The sequence below is a fragment of the Semicossyphus pulcher genome, unplaced genomic scaffold (assembly GCF_022749685.1).
Source record: "Semicossyphus pulcher isolate SPU_LCO1_2020_fin unplaced genomic scaffold, fSemPul1.0.p SCAF_18, whole genome shotgun sequence".
NCBI classification, from domain to species: Eukaryota; Metazoa; Chordata; class Actinopteri; order Labriformes; family Labridae; genus Semicossyphus; species Semicossyphus pulcher.
Genome location: NW_027211691.1, coordinates 3,762,933 through 3,783,259, shown reverse-complemented (window position 1 = coordinate 3,783,259; position 20,327 = coordinate 3,762,933). Strand labels below are relative to the sequence as shown.

The following is a 20,327-nucleotide window of genomic DNA, read 5'->3' as shown; positions in this document are numbered from 1 at the left end:
CTTTCTTTATTCAGATGTTAAGGTCAAAAGGCGAACTGGCCACAGAGCTCTCTGTGCACACTACAAGGTTTAAACTTCAGATTTCACAGGGTATCCAGAGCACACGCAGGTTTATAAATACCGAGTTTGAGCCATGTCTGCCAAGCCCAATCAGGGTCAATTCCCAAGGCCTAAGTATGGCAAACACCAGTCCCTTTTTCCACTCCTCTCTGTCCCCTTCAGGCTTGCCCTTACTGTCACCCTGCCTCCACCATGAGGTCAGTGACCTCAGCCTCTCCTCTTCCTCCTCGGAACCCAAACAACATCCAGCACTCGCGGGTTAGCAGCATTTCTCGACTCCAGCAGCCCAGAACGAAGTTTAACTGAAATGAGAGAACCTCAGGAGGAGAATGAGAAAAAAATTGTGAGTTATAATAACATCTTCTCTATGAGAGTACTTGCTGCATGGCTTTTCAGCCTGTTGGATGTGGTTGTATGATTTAGAGTTGGCCTGTCCCAAAAAGTTTGAAATACTAGAACTTACAGATGCTTTTGTAATGCTACTGAGGTTGCACGGGGAAATAAATGAGGCGGTGGGAGGGGGAAGGCAGTTGTTGTCCTTAGTTTTTGGTTTGTTTTCTCTTCATGCCTCTCTCAGTGATGCAACGTCTGTAAGGTCCTTTGCCAGAAGCAATCCAAGAGCCCTAGTCTCAAGCAGCACAAAGGGGAAACCTGCGTCCAGTGATGCCTTCTTATCAGGCCTCTCTAGAAAGAAGTGCTTGAAGAGTCCCATTTCTTTTATAAAAGAGAAGGACACCCAGGGCAATTTGTGATGTGGACGCACCAAGAATTCTTTTTTCGAGTGTCCATCAGTGCACTCGTCTTGAGTCACAACCAGGTAGTCCATACTTGGAACGTGATAGGGATTCAGAGACGTGGTGACACATCACCAAAGTAATCCCAAAAGTCAAACACTGAAGATCCAGAGAGTAAGACGGATGGATGGGTGCATGGGTGGATGAAGGGCAAGTCGGCGCTCCAATCAGTTAAAGCTGAACAAACGGGGGCTGGGATATCCATTAGCCTCTCAAAATCCAATTATGTCCAAGTTATGGAAAAAATGGAAAAGTGTTATAAACTGACGCTCCATTTACGAAAAGCGATGAGTTCATCAGGCTGCAGGTTCAACAGTTGTGGAAGCCCCTCGGCCAATATGTTGGGATTAGTGAGTTTTTCCCCCAATGTAGGTCCAAACATCTACTTCTAAGATTGAAATGATACATTTTAATGGATAGCCAACATTTGGATAGAATCAGAGCGGGTATATGCAATGACTTGACAAGTGAGCTTTCATCAGCATTAGCCACCATCCATTCCAGCTGTTTGGTGAGTTGGAAAATGCACATTGACTTTGTTGTAGAGCATCTTTTTGGGCCTGAACATCAGACTGTTGAGACACACAGAAGCCCATGTACTTGTGTGTTTTTACTCGTGTCTTTTTTTCCCCAACACACGAGGCATCAGGCATCATTTTGAGACGAAACATTCCTGAGCCCAAAGAGCTGTGGGATATGACTGAGGGGAAAAACAAATAGCGCTCGACACAAATGGACTTCTTGCAGCCAAAGGTCTAGAGCCCTATTCCACTGTTAAAGCCGGTAACACTTGGGTTGGGTACCACTTTCCAAGTGCTTAGTGCGGGGGCTGTGGAAACTACTCCCAGAGTGCGTTCTCCCCAGATAACACTCTTAATGAGTTCAGCACGGTGTAGACTGCTACACGTACGGATTTCAAATATCACACCCACGAACTGCACCTTTTGCTTTCCTTGTGTTTATTAGTGGAGGAGAGAAATACATCAGCTTGGCTGTGACTGAAAACTTGCATTATTCATTTCCCTAAACTCCAGAGGTTTGGTCCGGTAATGTATGTATACACTGTCATGATGTTTCCCAGATATACATGTGATACAATCAAATACTCTTAAGATAAGCCATGGAGCCCCCTTTACCTTTGTCCCAATCATTTTCACAGATGGCTGTTAGCAGTATTGTGGAGGGAGCATCTGAAGGTCACACGCCGGTCTGTCTGAATATATCCACTTCCTTCTTTTCACTTGCTGTCCTTTCAGCATTCTCCTCTGCTGTTTCCTCGTCTTTCCTCTCCTCTCCTCTCAAAAATTGCCCTTTCACCTCCCTTCCTAATTCCTATGATCTACTCTCCTGACTCCTCACCTCTCCGGACTCTTCACCCTGTCTGATTCCTTCCCTCTTTTCCCTATTCCTGTCCTTCTTACTCCCCAGATTCCTCTCCCCTCCTGATTCTTCCTCTGATGCCTCTTCTCTTCAGATTCCTCCCCCAATTATTCTTTTCTTCTACCTTCTTCGACTCATCTCCCGATCCCTCTCATGAACTCTCTTGGTTCCTCTCCTCTCCAGTTTCTTGCCTCTTCCTTCCTAATTCCTCTCCAAGTTCTCTTTCTCCCCTCCTCTTCAGATTCTTCTCTTAATTCCTTCCTCTTCCTTCCTGATTCCTCTCTTTAACCCTCTTTCGAATCCTTTCCTCTCAGCATCACCCTCTCGAATCCTCTGTAGGCTTTTTTCACAACACTCAGACGGCCCTCGGTGACATGGCTGAAATATCGAGGCAAAGTCTAGCATGCTTCCTGGTGTTCCACAAAGCAGACCAGTGATAAACCAAGCAGAGCAGTCCTTTCATCTATCACAGACATTTGTATTTTTGTTATGATGAGCAGCAACCCTCCTTTTCGTTTTATTCATTTTGGAGTAATAATGGCTGACAGTGTGGAAAGCATCCTCCACCCCAATAGCTGCCTTCCTCATCCCTTCCCACCGAGCCAGTAATGGGCACAAATAATGAGCCCGAGCGAGAGCCGGTAATGCTTCCCACATTTGGTGCCCACGAACGGGACTAAGTGTTACAGCGTTAAACCGCAGCGTGCTGCATCAGGCCGAGAGCGTAAGACTCTCTTCATCCCCGGCTGCCACGGCTGGTTAATTCCATAAATGTCGTCTCCATTAGTCCAGAGGAGGGAGGGCCCCTGATGGGAGAGCCTGGATGGCACTGGAGCTGTCAGCACGGTCTCCTGTAGTTAGGCCACAGGCCCTCAGTGCTTCGGGGCCTCACAACAGGTGGTTTCACTATGAGCCTTTTCCTCTCGGCTTCACCGCACTCCCTCTCTGAATAAAATGAAACTTGATTGGAAGGAAAATGGCAGTCATTTTTTATTCTTCTCTGTGTTGTCATCTTGCTGATCGCCTACGCGTGATGTCTGGAAGACCTGATGCTTGTATTGCTCTCAGGCTTCTCCTATTTCAGACACCCATTGGCAGATGCATGACTTGAGTTTTTCTGAGTCATCTGTTAGTTTTTATGAACATTTGTTTTACTGCACTGTACTTTTTTTCCTTTACAGTTGTAGCCATTTCCTCTACAGGTGAGGGTTCACAGGATGTGTGTCCGAGTGGGCAGTTTGTATTCGCAGTTCGGGGAGGCCTCTGAGTCGCTTTCTTTATGCATATGCTGAATTTCCTACGTGGCTGTTAGATAGTATCACACTGGAAAATGGGCTTGCAAGACTGCTGGTGACTTCCAAGCAATTGTGTGTGTGTGTGTGTCTGTGTGTGTGTGTGTGTGCGTAGTCACAGCTTGTGTTTACACTGTTTTAAATATGCTCATCTCTTTTTCCTCCACTTTTTTCATGTTTCTGTTACACTGAAAGGACTTTGAATCAAAGTGTCTGTGTATGTGTGAGAGGGACTGAGTGAAAGACTGTGTGTGTACGCGCTGTATTTAGTTGCAGTTTTGGCAGTCACCCAGTCACAGCCTGGTGCACACCATTAGGAGGTGCGTGTGTGTGGGACTAAAGCAAGGAAACTTTAACTCCATAGCCCAAGACACACAACTCTCCTTTGCAGAAAAACACATCAGGACACTGCCACCACTCAGCTCTCATTCCAGGGAAATTCAAAGCAGAACTATTGTCAACAGATGCGAATTGACCTGTCAAACTGTTGAAAGAGATATTGGACCTCCATGCCACACATATCACGCATTCCTTTTCTACTCGTAAGCCTGATTGGATCATCCTGTGACAAACATGTTGGTGTTCCAACATACCAAAGGTTTTAATGTCAAACATGCAGGTTTCATCATTGAAAGAGATCTGGAAGCTTTCTTTCAATCCCGTCTGTCTTCATTTTTACTGAAGATGAGATGGTTATTGGTGTTCGGATACTGATACCAGTATCAAGAAGGCCTCTGATGCAGCCTAACATGGAGGGTATTGGCTTGTACGCCAGTCTAAACAGCAATCTGATACCGTCAAATTATAAGCCCTGAAAAAAACAACAACTTGTTTTAACATAAATCATTTGTATGTGCAGCCACCTGAGTCGGCTGCTGCCAATATTAATTATGGCTATTATGGATTATGGCCGCCAATGGCAACTTCTGTTTAGAACACCAAAGAAGAACTAGTTGTTTCTCGGGCAAGATTCCCTCAGTATTTATCTTATGGTATTTATTAGGAGCCAAATAAACTAACCCGGTAACTACAACTAGCATAGGTAGTAAACAGCTGTATTGGTGTTGGATCTGTTCTGAGTGTTGGCAAATTTGCAAGTTCAGAAAACAGTGTCGGGAAGATTGAGCTGTCTGGATAGTTTGGTGTGATCGGTAACAGCTGAGGGCTGTCGATTTCTATTCACTGTAGAGCCTCATAATGAAGCCCTGTGCACCTGCTTACCCTGTGGAAACAAGTGATGATTGACCTTTGTCTAAGCCAATGAGAAGGCAGCTGGTCATACTCTGAGACAGACAGAATTAATGACTTTACTTGTGTTACTTAAAGCCTAATTAGCCTGTAGTTTGTTTGCATTGTGATATATGACTGACCAAAGTGGGTTTTGGGGTTTGAACTTTCAGAAATCGGTCTGCTCACTTTCAAAAGAATATCATTACCTTCTACTTTTAATGTTTATTGTAATGATGTCAACCCATGTGGATATCGGTTACGTTTTGATGTCTTTACAGGAGAAATGCAGATCAGCGGTGTATGTTTTCCACTGTGCGGCAGAGGCTAATACTCCCTGGATGGGTGCAGAGTGGGGGGTGTGCTGAATGAGTGGATTAACCACAGGAGAAATGGCACAGACAACTTAAGCCACAACTTGCCCACAGTGGAACAAAGTGTGCCCTGAATGTTTGATGTAACACTATATTAGGCTCAGGCGCGTGTGCACACTCATACGCATACATAAGCGCAGGCATAAACCTTATTACTCTGCTCGGATGACTTACAGCGTGTTTCATTTGTAACTCAGCATAGGTCCGTAGCTTCATCCCTTATTAAGCGACTGTTTGGAAAAGAACAAGCTGAGAAGAATGCAGACTCCCTCTGTTTGCTGCATGTCTGCAGAGCCCCGCAGTGGTTTGAAAATGTTGTGGAAAGTATTGAGGGGGCGGGTATCAGGAGCTGTTTCAACTACTGATTCTTCTCCCAGTCCATAATTTCCATGCTGCTTCATCTTTCTGGGGCATATTGCGTCATATTTTTCAGTTAATTTATCACTGATTAAAAACTGAAATAATGAAAGGGAAGGCTGAAAACAAACCATGACCATAATCAGAAATAGAATATTAGATATCCTCGGTTCTGGAGATTAAACTCTCCTGAGGTTCAACCAACATCTGTGCCCTAAATAATAAACCCGAGTCCTAAAATTACAAGTAAATATCTCCCTTTGATACTGCCACAGATGATCACATCAAGGCGTGTGCGCTCTTGGAACGGTAAGTTAGGAAGCCTTTGTGACAGCATTCAGAGAACACGATGCACAGCATAAACCAATCAGCAGAGACAGCTGCTGTAAAGTGACCCGTTCGCATGGGTAACCGTTCCTTTGCAGCCGGCCAAACAACACAAAATGACACACAAGTACTGAACCTCACCACTATGGAAAATTAAGGGAAGCCCTGAGAGGCCTGAGTCTAAAAAGAGTTGTTTAAGACTTAAAAACAGGTGAAAACAAGAATATTTGCAGCAAAATCTTTATATGTCTTTTTTTTTTTCATCTGTGACTCAGTTATAGAAGAAAGACTAAATTACAATTCATTTTGATTTGATTTTTATACATTGTGTTGTTGTAATACTCGTTTTGGCCACAGGAGGCATACGTACATAACCATCCCATGTCCTTAAGGGCCAGTTTGCCGATTTTCAACCTCAGTCCTATCATGCTGTTACGGGGAGCTAATGCCATTATGGTAGAAAAAAATGCAATTTCGCTCTGTCTTTGGAGGACGCTATCAGCTTCACCAATGGGCCCTGGAAAACCTCCACCAGATGACGTGTTTTACGTAGTCTGGCGGGGGTTGCTAAACTACACTTCACCCGCCTCCGATGTCTGCAGTGTTTAGTTGAAAAAAATCAAAACTGTAAAATGTGATCGTTTGTTCTGTGAGGTGCCTTGAAACGCTGCCAGCTCTCCTGTCATCCCTCCCAAACATTATGCATTTACAACTGAGTCATGTCTCATTCAAGATCGTCAGCTTTGAAATGCAGACCCGAAGATTCTTTAGACGATCCAAGGGTATGTTCTCGTCGTATTTCGGATCCTGTACCACTCTGAGCCATTGCTTGCAGCGAATCGGTAGTATTTCACTCCAGCGTCTTTCGCTGGGCCGTTCCTTTCAGAGGGAGGGGCGCAATGCATGCTGGGTGTTATAGGAATGTAGAATGGGTGAAACCACGAGCTGTTTGTACAACTTTCTCCACAGCTGTGGCATCAATTTCAAATACTATTGCTTCTATTGAGAAGATAAGAGAACACCAGCTTTGATTGACAGGGGCTTTTTCCACGGGCGAACTGCTCCTTTAATAGGACTGAAAGCATGTGAGGTTTATTTCTCATAAAAATGAGCCTAAAAGAGAATACATTTATTCACCTGTCATGAAGTGTTTCTAACCTGTTTTTACAGACAAATAAAGTTTCTTAGAAAAATTATCTTTTTATCTTATCTTATCTTTAATTAACTTTTTTTCACCTGTTTTCACAGAGATAACAAAACGTAACTGAGAGGAAAGAAGTCCAAGAAAATCTCTTGATTGATCTTTTTTTTTCCTACATCTTTCGACTCCTTTGTGGCCAGTAAAAGAGCACGAAATAACACCCATACATAGACACACTTGTACCTCATCACTATCTGACATTTACCGGAGCACTTCAATGCAAATGAGAAAAAAGAATCCAGTGATCCATTTTCTATTTTTGTTTTCACAGACGAAAAAGAAGTAACAGAGAGAAATGATCCAAGAAAACCTTTTTCCAACTTGAAAAATGTTTTGTCCTCCTTTATCACAGAAGAAAAAAGGAACTAGAAAGAAAAGTTGAAAGAACTAAAAAGAAACGATCAAGATTTTGCTGCCATAAACTGTATTTTCTCCACTTTTTAATCATAGTCATATTCACGAGAGAAAACGACTGACATCAGTCTGAAAACATTTCGTTTAACCTCTAAGGGCTTCCGTAGAAACTGAAATGTGAATGAATTACAAATGAAAGCCTGACAGTTATGTGAACAACCATTAACAAACTAGCAGTAAATTCACTTAATGTGGCAATCTATTACTTAAAAGACCATTTCTTTCATTTCACACAGTGAACTCCCCGCAGCCTTAGAGACCACAGGATTCAAGACAAAGAGAAAAGGATGAGTCATTCCTGTATTGATTATAGATGAAATATTGCTAACGACAGAATGGAGTGATATTTTCAGCTTTTCACATATTAAAAAGCTTAAAAACAGCCTGTGTGAGACGTGTGTGTGCACGAAAGAAGAAATGTTAAATCCCCAACATGTCACCAGGGGAAAATGTGAGTAAAGTGTTTGAGTGTGATATCCAGGGAAACTGTTGGCCGAGTGTTATGCTGTTCTTCTTTCACCTACAGCAGATAGCTGTCATAAAAACGAGCTGCACAATACAATATGAGGTATTGGACATGAAGCTGTGGAGGTGTTTGCCAAGACACTGAAACGACCATAAATCGGAGTGCACAGCTGCAGGCTTATGTGTGCATAGAGTTGTGTCTGAATTCAGACACGCTAGACACGCATACTGACACAAACATTATTTTTGCTTATATTTTAGATTAATGCGTCTCTCTCTGTCTGCTTCTCCCTCTTCTGTCGTTTCATCCTGACCTCCAGCTGGGTTCAGAAGAAGCTTCCGTCTCAGCAGGAGGGACAAGAAGACCAACAAGTCCATGTACGAGAGTAAGAAGAGCGAAATGTACGACACGGCTGACGTGCCCACGTACGAGGAGGTCGCCCCGTACCGCAGGCAGAGTGGAGCTAAGCACAGGCTGGTGGTGCTATCAGGTGAGTAACGAGCTGAACTGAAAAAAGCCATCAAATAATGACTCTGTTGTGAAGCTCTCATGTTACCTCTTACCTCACACTTTGTTTTGTTGTGAAATTTGGCCCTCTGAAATTTTAATAAAAATCCTCACCTCCCAGCGTGGCGACACGTGAATATTACAGCAACGACTGTGACTCAGAGTTCTGCAGCTCCAGAAGCCCCAGGTGGCCCCGTCTTACCCTCCCACGACCCCCAACCCAGCAACGACTCTCCCAATGCGGGGACTCACACGCAGTCATCCAGGGCCTCCTTAATTTAGATTTTTAGCGCCCAGTGGAACCGACAGAGCAGACCTCATATTCATCCGTCACTTTAAGTGCTTTCGTTAACGGCACCTCGCTCTCAATGGCCTTTCGATGGAATTGTTCACACTCGCCATGAGGAGCGGCTGTAACAAAGCTTCCAAAGAGCTTTATAACGTGCCACGGTCTTGAAATGAGTTTAGTGGTTTCTTATTCTGTACTTGTGGTTGGAAGAAGAGCCTTGCCAGTGAATGGTGGAACAATATGCTAAGCCAGGTGCGACAGTAAAGACTTAAATCTTTCTCAGGACCAGTCGTGCCATCAGTGACTTGTAGGCTTTTCCACATTTTTCCTTTTTAGGTTTGTTACTCATAACAAAAATGACAAGAATGTCCCAGAACAGATGGAACAAACATTCCCTTAATTTTCAGTGATTCCTTCCACTCTGTTTCCATTCATCAGGAGGAGAGATACACTCAGGGAATGAGACCTAAAACGTCTGTTCCAGCATTCAGTCTTTTCAATTCAGATATTCCAACAGCATTTTTTAAATTTGTGAGCAATGAAAACCACTGGCAACAAGGTTTCAAGGTCTTATTTTTCCCTCTTGCATGCTCTCTGCAGAGGTGTGCTCCCAGCCTGATTGACCAGGCCTTGCTTCACTTAAGTACGCCACACAGAGCATGGACTTCATCAGGCTCGTTGCTAATTAGCAAGCCCATTTTCCTGCCAGCATGTCACAGCCTTACGCAAAGGACGCCGGACCTCTCCCACTTGTCATGCTAATGTAAATATTTTCAATTAACTTCCATAATTTGGAGGACAACCTATGGACAATTTCACACGTAACGAAGCGGAGGGCCAAGGCAAGATCTGCTTTATGTTTCTCTCCTCCTCTCTCTTTCCTTCGTTCCCCGGAGTATCTTGATTTCTCTTATTAGAAGCCTTTTCTCTCCAGTGCTTTTCTCTGTAACTGCCCCTGTCTTTATCTTTTCATACGTTAGGCACTTACAAATAGTCTGCTCTTGATTTAAGCTATAAAAGCTTGTTTAAAACTAGGCCTTAGCCGTGAGTCCAGGCTCCCCAGCCTCACACATGAACTCTGCCCTTTTTCAACTCCTAAAATTGCAGCAGAAAAAAATTCACATTACATATTCAGTTTGAGTCACCTTGACTTAGATCTCAAAGTTCTTAAACCAACACATAGACAGCAAAGGACAAAACTATACTTTGCATAACAAGCTGCTGACCATAATTTTTTCAATTCTTGTATTATATCTATTGCATGTGTCATTCGTAATTAAAGGGGCTGTATCTTTTAAATGGATATTCTCATAGTATGGTTAAGTTTCACATTTTTGGGTGTTTATTGTTCACAGTGAAGAAGTGAAGAATCCCAGAATGACATGTTTAAAAAGTTCGCCTCTGAAACGGGCCGTTCAGAACAGCTGCAGGTTTCTATTCGTTCGTTTGCATTCGTGGGGGAGGGGCTTTGTGGTCACTCCAAATACTGTCAGCCAATCGTGGCTAAGGTCTGACCTTTGAATGGCAAAACGAACTTTGCCAACGTGATTAAAAAACACAGTCGAATAATACAAAATTGATTACATGGCTAAAATATGTCCACTTCAACAAACAGATATGTTCTTGTGTCTTAGTGTACATCTCGTACAGATACAAGCCAGCACATTTGGGGAAATGTAAGATTTAAGTTTTATTTTTGTCCAACGTAACCCTGTTAGGCTGCTTAGCTTACAACCTATTGACTTATTAGATAAAATGCTTGCTGCACCCTCAGCTCTGAAAGTACAGAACCATTGCCTGTAACCATAGACAGTACCTATATAAAAGTGGATGTAGCCTCCTGAGCTGGAAATGAAGCAAAAGCAAAGGTGCTCTAAACCTGCTTTCTTTCTCGCAGCAGTGATCGACTCCACTGGTGCCAGAAGAAGTCTGATCACATAGAAGTCAGTGATAAAAGGACCCATCTTCCCCCTTGATTTATTACCTCAGTAAACATTTTCACAATGAGTTTATGGTTTCACTTGTTAGTTTTCAGTCTTTATTTAATTCAGCCTGTTTAATATTTTGTACATTATAATTCTTTATAAGGTAAAATAGAGGATAAAGCAGGGTTTGCTTTAGGGCGTGGCTATCTTTGTATTGACAAGTCGCTACTGTGGCATCCATGGTGAAAAATGTGTTCAGAGTTCAGTTGTGCAAAAGACTCTAGCTAATTTTGTTCACATTTTGTTTAAAGCCCAAATAAGAATTCCAATGGATATTAAAGTAACTATGAAATACATATTGACCAATCTAAGCACGATGCACTAGCATTAGCTGACAACTTAGTGTTTGCTAATCCCTCATGTCTCGTCAGCTCCCCCACTTTTTCCAGATATGGTCACTTTTTTATTTTTATTTTACCTTTATTTTACCAGGAAATTTTCCCATTGAGATGCAAGATCTCTTTTACAAGGGAGTCCAGGCCAAGACGGCAACATAAAAGTTTCAAATACAGAACAATCAACTGAATAAAAACAGCAACATTAACGTTTCAAGTGCTGAGCAGGCAAGAAATTCATCAACCAATAGCTCAATAGCTTTCAGCACTGGGACAATTGCATTAACTGATCAAATGCTCCTTAATTCGGCTTTTAAAGACTTCCAAGTTAATTCATTTCTCCAGTTTGAGGTGACCCTGACTTCTGGCTTAAAAAAAGAAGATGCAAAAATAGATGCTTTAAAACAGTAGTCAAAAAAGAAATGAGTGTGTCACAGTGACTTTGTCTACGTCTTATATACAGTGTTTGCCTAAAAACCCATTAATATACATAGTAAGCTAATGATATGCTGCTTGTTTTTTAAAGCCTCACAGTCCTGCTGTTGAACTGAAGCTACATAGCTGGTGAAGCTAACAATTGTAGCCTACGTTAAAACAGATAAACCCACTGTGTGATCCGTCCCTCACTGGTTTTAAAAAGCTTAAAAGAAATTACATTTATTTAAATGACGAGTATCGCTCTAACGTATCAGCCTCTAACATGTGGAGCTATTTTTTCATTAAATTGCCTGAAGGCTTCATTAATGTAAAAGCACAGGTCCACGTTACCCTGTAACCACTGACCTGCTGCCCACCTCTTAAAATGCAGCGCCGAGTCTGAGATCTCTCTCTCGAGTCGAGATGCTTATCTGGGTTTTATACATTTGAAATTAGTCAGCCAATAAAAATATATTTTTACATTGTGCATGCATAGTTTGACTTAACCACTGATGTTTTTGAAAGAAATCTGATTATTTAACCTGACAAATGGTGTGCTGATGTCCACATTTCCTTGTAACCTGACACACAGAACTTACAGACCGAGTTTGATGAATTGAATGTTTTAAGTTTGGGGTTTAACCCGAACATATTTCAAACACACTGATGCCTTAGTGAATGTTTATGTGGTATCCAAATATATAAAATTGGAACACTATTTAAAGACTTCTGTTGAAAGTGTAGTAGCATTGCTTTGTAAATGATCTGTGGTTACCGCGCCGCACCACTGTCATCCTTTACATGTGGTAGCAGCACAGCCAGCATTATGAGTGGTGTTGTAATACACCCTGCCCTGGATGTGAGGCATGCTGGGACGTTTAAGGCCGGGTCGCGACTCTAGGGCGCAGAGCCGGGCCTCACTGGGCCTGGCCTCGGCCTCTCGGCGCAGACTGCATGCGATGTGCTGCCGCGCTTGGCCTGGAAGTTATTACACTCACAATATTAAAGGCAACTTCTCTAATGAGTGTGCTAATGAAGTCTGACACTTTTACTGGCACAGCAATCTGCAAGGCCAGAAGTACTTCAAGAGGGCCAGCAAGAGAGAGACACACAGACAGGGAGAAATACACAGAAACACAATGTAAATACTGCAGCTTAGCCCAGAAAGTTTGGGAGAGTTACACCTTTTTTATTTTGGCGTTCGGGTTTATAATGTCGCTGTTGTATTGGGTTATTGTTTGAAACAAACAATGCACAAAGAGGGGGCGTGTTCAGGGTCAGACGGTTGAACAGGACCACAGGGCACTGCTCCTGCTTGTAAAAGACCTGGTGGTGGGCCTGTTGGGCCCCCTTGGCAGGCGGTGGTACAGCTGGAATGAACTTTAATCGCCACCTGAGGTATTCTGATGAAGGCCTGCTGCCATGCATCATTGATATCACAAGTGGCAAGCAAGGGAGCGATGTACAAGGTGAAAATGGTTTTACGAGGGTGCAGAAGTGAGGCCATAAGTTATACCGAAGGCAGCAAACAGCCGTGTTGCTCTCCTGTGCCCTGGCCCTGATTGCCACGCTTAGTTTCAAGCAAACAAGCGTGTGTGGAGAGTCATGGCCTGCAGGGGAGGACTGTCTGCACCACTGTGATAGGGCTCATAAAAGAGCCTCTATTAGCACGCTCTGCCACCTTCAGCACCTACAACAACATTGGTCCACAGCCTTGTTCAAACAGCACCGCTGCATTCCTCCCGCGCTCCCGAAACAAATTCAAAATGAACTCCATTTCCTCGTCTTAATAAATCACCCAAAGTCTCGACCCCCACCTTTCCTTCCTGAAAAACTCCTTCTCCCCAGATAAGATTGATTGCTGTCTGTGCTTGGCCTTGTGCTTGTTTATGAGACGGTAACCACAAAATGCCTCACGACGTCTGTCCAAAGTGGGTCGGGGTATTTTTCTCTGTTTTCTTTTTTTTTTTTCAACTCTTTTTATATTCACTGAGGAGTGAGTGAGTGCGCTGAGGAAACAGCTTTTATCACTTACAGCCGTCGCACAATAGGACCTGAACCATGTGTTACCGGGTGCAGAAGCAAAGGAAAAGCATGGGGTGTGAATTTGTCTGCGTGTGAAGGCTGCCAGTGTGCAGAGATTACGCTTAAAAGAGCCTTGTTGTCCACACCTTGTTATCAGGTTGTGAATCTCTCTAAAACCTTCCTGCTTCACGCCAGATGAAATGTAGAGAAACACACAGAAAGAGAGGAAACAGGAATACAGTGCTCGTCCCTTTTTACATTTTTCTCCTCCCTCTCTCTCTCTCTCTCTTTCCACCTAATACGCATCGCTGAGTGAACTCATTGTCCGTTTGTTTTAGAGGAGCGGCCTGCTAAACACATTTGCCTGGAGAAATGAATTTCCAATAGGGTTTGATGCGATTGTAGTGCCTGCCCAGAACGCCAGGCATGCGAGGAATCTCGAGCCCAGATCAAGCGCTGTCTCTTACTGTCCACACACTGCAGAGCAGAGCTGTGGTAAAAAAAGGAAAGGAGACGCAGAGCCATGCACTTGTAACTGCAAAACAGATTTCGTGTCCAGTTAGTCAAAGACACTGATGCCAGTCGGTTCAAATTAGGATGATTGTAGCGCCCTGGTAACAATAACCACCAAAATACTGGAGAATGGCTTGAATGGAAAACTGAATGAGGAGAGGGAACATTTGGATATTGACTCAGTGACTTCCACCAAACTAAAACCAGTGCAAACAAGGCTCCTATATATTATACTGTGCGTGAAATCAGGACCTACACACTGTATGTTTACGATAACTGCTTCCACAGCCTCCTAAACTGCTGAGTTTTGTGTTTCTAGGCGATTATTTTAGAAGCATTATTTCTTATATTTGTTGACATTTCTTTAACGCCCCAACAGCGATCAATAAATCAAATGCGCTGGCAAAAAGTAGAAAACAAATCCAGTATCTTCTACTAAATTGCACATGAGCAGTCGTACACAGGCTAAAGAAAGGCAGTTTGATGCAGTTAGTGATAGGGCTGTGTGTTGTCAAGAATCTGGCAATACAATGGGTAATACTGCAAGCAAGGTTATAATAGAGCTTTGGATAAACTAAGAGACCACTGCAAAGATATGTTTTTCTCCGGTTCTGGCATTTATAGGTTTGTGTTTGCGTAAAATGAACTTTTGTTTTATTGTAAAGAACATTTCTCCCTACATCCAAATTTAAATATTCTCATTTAGGTGTTTTATATTTATATTTATATTTATATTTACATATATATATATATATTTATTATATTACAGGAAATGACATTCAGAGCTTGAATAAAGCAGAGAAAACAACTTCATGTTCATGTTTAAACAACAGAATACTAATGTTTTAACTCAGGAAGAGTTCACAGAGCTGCTGGGTGACGTTAGGCTTTGTTCGATGGCTTGTGACCGTCCATCTTCCTCTTGATCACATTCAGGAGGTTTTCAGTGGGGTTCAGATCTGGATCGGGGTTACCATGACATGTAGAGAGAGAAGCTGATTTAAGGAACATTTAGAGTGGTCACTTGTTTTTTTCTGGAGCTGTATATCGTGACTTTTTTAAAATTCTAACATTAACTGTCACAGATTAAAGAACAAACCACCATATGTATAAAATCTGAGTTTACCGTTTATTAAAAGTTTACTCTTTCATGAAATCAGGACATTTGGATCTGCATTTGTATTTATCACAGTCCCTGAAGCATCCAACATCACAGCACTACTTATTTTGCAGTCCGTCATTTAAAAAATGGTCTTTGCATGTGAGCTATAAAAAGCCTTTAAAAGAATCCATTCAATGCTCCTCTGAATACAGTGTTGCAAAAAGTTTTTGGATACCAAAGTGTGCCGATATATTTTCTTTATGACCCCTATTTAGCAAGGGAGCATCTCATTGCCAGTCAAGGAGTGCAGTTTAATGTTTTTTGAGTGTCTTTGGCGTTTTTTGTTCTTTTCCATCTCTACATGTTGGATATTTGACTTTCATTCTGGAGAAATGCTCGGCTTTTGGATCCGCAGATGATTCAATAGTCGGTCTTTCTCTTCACCGTTGATGTGATGATATATCCAGCTGACCTGTGACAGTAAGGGAAAAGGCTTCTTCGCCTTTACTGTCACTCTACAGTATATGCTGGAGGTTTAATGTTCTGGCAAACTAGAGTGCGAGAGGATCTGGTTAGAAACTGACGGTAACTTTAGACCTTCTGTTGCTTTGTCATATTAAATCAATTATCTTTGCTTGAAAGGCCTGTACAGGGTTGATTGTGTTTTAATAGAATATGAAATTGAACTCACCCTGTGGTAAATTGATTTATTATTATGTAACAGAAACACTGACAGATTTCCTTTCTTTGAGAAAAAACAGCGACTCTGGTCTGGAAATAAAGGAAGTCACTTAAAAGAAGTTAGAAGAAAAGGTAGAATCGTATTGATTCGCATCACTTCAGCACAGAGACAGAAAACAAAGAACCAGTTAAAATAAATAGAAATAAAAGAAGAAAATTAAAGAAATTACTTTGAAAAGAAAAATTCTGACTGCTCTACTCAACTACTCAAAAGAACAACATACAAATGAATATCCAGCCATCCACTGTCTGTACCGCTTATCCTGTTCTGTGTCGTGAGGGGGCTGGAGTCTATCCCAGCTGTCATTGGGCGAGAGGCGGGGTTACACCTGGACTGATCTCCAGTCAATCACAGGGCTGACGCACAGAGACAGACAACCTTTCACGCTCACACTCACACCTACGGGCAATTTAGAGTCACCAATGAACCTAACGAGCATGTCTTTAGACTGTGGGAGGAAGCCGGAGTACTCGGAGGGAACCCTTGCATGCACGGGAGGAACATGCAAACTCCACACAGAAAGGCCCGCTACATTAGAACCAGGACTCTAACTAGAAACCTTCTAGCTGTGATGCAACAGCGCTAACCACTGCACCACTGTGCAGCCACACATAAATATATAAGTATATAGTAATATAAGTTATGTAATGCAATGTAAAATAGAATAGTGTTGGATATGTAACTACTTCTTTACCATAGTAATAATAGCACTTGTAATGTTGGTCATGGACACAGATCAGGTGTCATTTTCATGCTTTGCTTGTTTGTTTTCATGCAGGACCGACAGGAGTCGGCTTGAACGAGCTGAAGAGGAAACTGTTGATCTCAGACCCACAACACTTCAGTGTGACCATCCCACGTGAGTCCACTGCACTCGTCTCACTGATGATTGTCAAACCATTTCTACACTTCCAATCCTTCCTCTGCCTGTCTCGTCTTCCTTCTTTGTCTATCTATCTGTTTGTCTTATGTGTGAATGTGTTTTATACATTGTGTCCACAGTAAGCCTTTTACCAGACCATGGTTTAATATCTGCTTTTGATTTGCTAACTTTTGAAGTGGATGAAGACACCGTTTGGCTTTGTCCACATGGCTCATTCACGCCAGCTTCTTAGAAAGCCAGGTGGACTGTGAGACAACAGACAACAGCTCATAAACTTCTTTTGTTCTAGCTACAGAAAAACAGCTTTCAAACAAGTGTTTCAAATGTTTGCTGGGATGTGTTTTTCATGAAATTCTACTTTGAAATATTACAAAATCACACAAATCATGTTTGCACTGCTTGTGCTTTTATTTCTCTGGTTGAACTTAATAAGAACAGAATACATGTGGAAAGTAGACAAACAGGATTTTTTTTACAGACTAAAATAACTTTTTAGGGGATTTTTGTTTTTATTATGTGTGACATGCAAGAAAGATCCTTAACGGGAAATCAACCACAGACGTAGCGTGCATCTAAACCACTAGGCCGTCATCGAAGCCTGCTTTAACAACCTTTATTTCTGTTCTGTAAGCGGAGTTTGGCTTGTTCTCCTGTTGAAAACAAACATGTCTCGCTGTAAGTAACTTTCAGCTTTTAGCTTTATTGGTGTTACCTGTTAAAACACTGATCTTACAATGCTCCTTTTGAATGTATTTCTGCTGAGAAACATCTTGTACATCACTGAGACGGACACATTGGAAACACATTCTCTGAGAAATGTAAGCTCACAAGATGCCAGATCAAATTCCGCCTGCACAGCCCCCCCGCTGCATCCTGTGTGATTTCAGCTACAAATCACTAAAATCACTTCAGGTGAAGGATGTTTAGCTTATTGTTTCAGCTTAGTTTTTTACGCGTGTGAAGGTGCTTTCGCAGTTCGAGCGATTCAGGTCCAGTGTGTAGCGCCCGGGCGGCTCTCAGGCCCGGGCCGGTTGTTTCTCCTCCTGTGTAATTGTCAGCTTTTCACAGTCTGCCTGACAAGCTCCGAATGATGGAGGAAACAGCGTTTTTCTACCTCCTGAGGACATGCCATTCCATTGCTTCACGAATTGGCACCGAACGACCCGCTCTCCTTCCTTTCACAGTTTATTTCTCACTTTCTTTCAGTCTTTTCGCCGTCTTTCCTCCTCTCTCTTTTCTCCTTTTAAGAACCCAACGACAGCTCGCCATAATTCTGAACACCATCCAGCTCTGCTGCAAACAACTGGCTCTCCAAGTCTGCGAGCATTTTTTTCACTGAGATGTCCCAAAGCCAGCTTGTTGGGACAAATAAATCTTTTTTATTTATACATTAAAGCAGAGCAGTGGCGTTAGTACTTGCCTAGTTACAGTCTTACTGTCTGGAGCTTGGAGGGAAAGTACAACGCGAGTTAGAGGAATTATTCAAACCACCGATATTAATTGCTGTTATTTACACCCCATGTGGCATAATGGATGTGTCCCAATCGAGGCCTGACACTTGAAATGTCCCTGGGATTAAAATCCCATCGGTGGGCCCTTTGTTTCCACACGGCATGTTAATTGTTCTCAAATGCGTCCTGTGATGCTGCGTTTAATGAAGCCCAGACAGGCTGATTCTGACCCATATAGAAGAGACGTATGGCACCAGTCCTGGCTCTCATTGAGAGGACTCGGAAAGTATCCTGTCTCCTTCTTTTTTAATGTTTGATTTCTGCCAACAGACACATGGATGTGTTTAACACTTGCTGTTGTTTCGGATTAAGCCTGAAAGCGTTCCCCCTTTTTGTTAATTTGAAAACCGGAGTTTTGGAGACCACCGGCTTGTGGCCCTGGTTAAGATTTGAGGTTTTCTCTCTCTCCTCTCTCTCTCTTTGCTTGTCGCTGTAAAATATAAACCAGCCATCTAAGAAACTCAAGGAGCATAGCAATGAGCCATTAGAGAAGGGGGTTAAACATTTTGATTCCAGTCCAAGTTTACTGATATTTTCCATGATTTGGGGCCGAACGGATGCACATTCTTTTGTTGCTCTGTAATTATTTTCTGTGCCACAAAACAGACGCCAAAGTAACGCATGGTGGATGGTGTTGGTCTGAGTACCAGGGGACTGTTTGGCGCTGTGTCTTACACACTTCTGAATGGGAGGTATAACTATATGTTATCTTCTCACAAGCCTGTTTTGGCTTCCTCCTCATGTTTTTCCTACTGCTGTCCGAAGCTGATGACAGAAAGTCGTTGATCTTCCTCAGTGTCTTCTCCACCACAGCTGGATTTACGGCTGTCTCTCCTCCTCAAGCGAGTGACACATCGTATAAATCACACCATTGGTTTTCCATGAACCCTGTAGATCAGTCTGGACCATATAAAGGAAAGAAACTGGTCCACTAACGGGGCACAGCCTCAACACATGCTGACGAAAAGAACAAGTCCGAGGAGAGTGAAGCGGAGCTTGGCACTTTTGGTTGCAGGTGATAAAAGTTTAATAGTTTGTTTTGGAGCTGGTCGGAGTGTCTGACGGTTGTACACCTCTCCCCTCTGACCTTTGAAGCGCTCCTGAAGCGAGCCGGAGCGTGCGCCGACCCCCTGACCCTTACGAATCCACCAGCACTGCCTGCTCGCTTTCCCTCCATGTGCCGCCCCCTCCGCCCATTTTACAGCAAGGCTTTATGGTTTATGGCCAAGTAAATGTAGAGATTTGATGTTAATGAGAGCTCCAAACTCAATTACCTTACAGCGGCTAACGCTGGCGGCTAATGCTACGGCTTCTGTTTCTACAGGCTCTGCAGCCACATTACAAGAGACAAATTTAATAAGACTCAGTAAACCTCTGCTGAATGTCAGTTAAGCGTCTGGGTTTAGTGCTGCAGCACTACAGGTTGTGTATTTTATAGAGCTATTACACAATAATATATACAAGGGTTGGCATGGCCCAGCGCGCTGTGTTTCAGACTTCCAGCGATGTTAATAAGGGGCTCGGTTCAGATGCTTGCAGCCCCAACAGTGAGTCAGACAGTCTGGGTTTGAGGTAATCACTCATTTTCTTCCTCTCTCTCTCTCAGACACCAGCCGGTCCAAGAAGAACCAGGAGAGCGACGGCGTGGAGTACCACTTCATCTCCAAGCATCTCTTCGAGACAGATATCCACAACAACAAGTAGGCACAACTGTGTGTGGTAGACGTGATGCAAACTACAGACAGAGCCCGACACACTGCTCACCTTTTAGATTCTAACTTTATACAGCAGGCGTGGACGACATTTCTTCATGATGTCATTATTTAAGACTTTATAACCACTGCTGCCGTTTGTGAACAATGCATTTCACATTCAAACAGGGTACACACGAGTGTGAATCAGGTCATACAACTCATCTTCAGTATGCTGTAGTTATTCCCACAAACTGAACACATATGCAGTTATCTTGTTTTTTACTCCTCTTCACATGATCTCTTCTCTCATCCTTTTTACTAAACAAATTCACTGTTTGTTTTTCAGTACTAAAATATCACATGTTGAATGAAACATACTGAAGAATTTATAAGACATAATGTTCTGTAATGCTTCTGTTCTTGATACTTTTA

At 42.7% G+C, this 20,327-nt stretch overlaps 1 protein-coding gene across 1 annotated transcript in view; it reads left to right on the top strand.

Moving 5' to 3' along the window:
• Positions 1–20,327, top strand: part of mpp7a (MAGUK p55 scaffold protein 7a) — a 158,388-nt gene that overhangs the window by 123,795 nt on the left and 14,266 nt on the right. The window contains exons 12-14 of the mRNA XM_069667718.1: positions 8,212–8,382; positions 16,586–16,666; positions 19,808–19,901. Coding sequence (XP_069523819.1) covers positions 8,212–8,382; positions 16,586–16,666; positions 19,808–19,901 — 346 coding nt within the window. The remainder of the gene's footprint in view (positions 1–8,211; positions 8,383–16,585; positions 16,667–19,807; positions 19,902–20,327) is intronic.